This window comes from Pinus tabuliformis, chromosome 1_2 (assembly GCF_031772625.1).
Source record: "Pinus tabuliformis cultivar Carrire ecotype Pingquan chromosome 1_2, CPIR1, whole genome shotgun sequence".
Classification (NCBI taxonomy): Eukaryota; Viridiplantae; Streptophyta; class Pinopsida; order Pinales; family Pinaceae; genus Pinus; species Pinus tabuliformis.
This window is the reverse complement of record NC_142298.1, coordinates 669,369,320-669,370,661: the sequence shown is the minus strand read 5'-3', so window position 1 is coordinate 669,370,661 and position 1,342 is coordinate 669,369,320. Positions and strand designations below refer to the sequence as shown.

General features: G+C 41.4%; 1 protein-coding gene across 1 annotated transcript; it reads left to right on the top strand.

Annotated features, from left to right (window-relative positions):
• The first annotated feature begins 279 nt into the window (after window positions 1-279).
• LOC149207470 (uncharacterized) lies at window positions 280-969 on the top strand. Its single transcript, XM_089398050.1, has one exon. It carries the CDS (start codon window positions 280-282, stop codon window positions 967-969), a length of 690 nt encoding a protein of 229 aa, XP_089254176.1.
• The last annotated feature ends 373 nt before the right edge of the window (window positions 970-1,342 follow it).

Below are 1,342 nucleotides of genomic sequence, written 5' to 3'. Positions count from 1 at the left end.
GGTAGACAGCATCAAAATGACTGTTCCTTCCCGAGTATTTTCTGGAAAGCGGGGTGTCAATTAAAAATGGTCTTTTTTTCATGGCTATCGTTCCACAATAAAAATCTAACGTGGGACAATTTAAAAAAGCGTGGTTGGTAGGGTCCTAGTATATGCCCCATTTGCAGATCGGTCGAGGAAGACAATTCTCATTTTTTCTCGAATTGCAAGGGCTCCCGCCAAATTTGGACGCTCCTGGAGATTCGATATGGTTTTAAATTCATGTCTCAGTTGTCGATCATGGATGCTTTTACATGGTATAGTAAACAAAACGCCAAATGGAGATCCATCTTTATCATTAGTTTCTGGTGTATTTGGAGGTGGCGGAATAATTTCATCTTCAATGACAAAAAGTCTCCGATGCTGGAAATTTTCTCCTCCATTTGTGATCTCTATGAGGAATTTCAGCCCTCCTCTCCCATGCTGGGAATGCCTCCTGTTTCAAATTTTCCTCTGGCGTCCTCATCTCTGCCTAGAGCATTTTTCGACGGTGCTGAACAGAATGGGGTTTGTGGTTGTGGTTTCCATATTCTAGCAGATGAAGACAGTCTTTTCTTCGCTCACTGGAATGGGGGGAGGGGTTCTAATATGATGGCTGAGGCGATGGCCCTTGCTGGTCTCATGAGTTTCTGCCTTTTCTTAAATCTTCAAGACATTCCTATTTATGGTGACTCAAAAGTTCTAGTGGATTATATGGCTGGGAAAATCTCCATTTCCAGGCCTCATCTTGGGGGCTGGCTTGATCGCATCAGATTCTACTGGTCATCCTTTAAAGGTGCCTCAGTCAATTTCATTCGCAGGGAACAAAATCAGACGGCAGACTCCTTATCAAAAAAAGGCCTTCAATCTGCTCCGGGAGTGTGGCATCTACAGGTTTCCTCTGATGGGAAATGTTACTCCATCCAGGACTTTTACCCTCCCAATTTCTAGTTTTTTCTTGCAAAGTTCTCTATGTTTTGCTTCTGTGATTAAAGATGCTAGCTGTTTCGATCAATATGCTATGGGCTTTCCGTTTTTTGAACAGGTCTACTTCGGAATGTAGTTTTGTTTTTCTGTACAGGTTATTCTCTGGACGGTTTCTCTTTGCCTTCAGGCAAACTTTTGTTCCAATCTGGTCTATGCTTCGGACCTTATGGATGGATACCTGATATATTTTTTTCTTTGGATCTGGCCTTCTGGCCTCTTTTTACCAGCTCATGGCTTCTCTGTTGTCACAGATCATTGGAACATTTCCTATATTGTATATTTGGACTCTTTTATATTTCTGATATAAAAATATTATGCTTTTTCTGTTGAAAAAAAA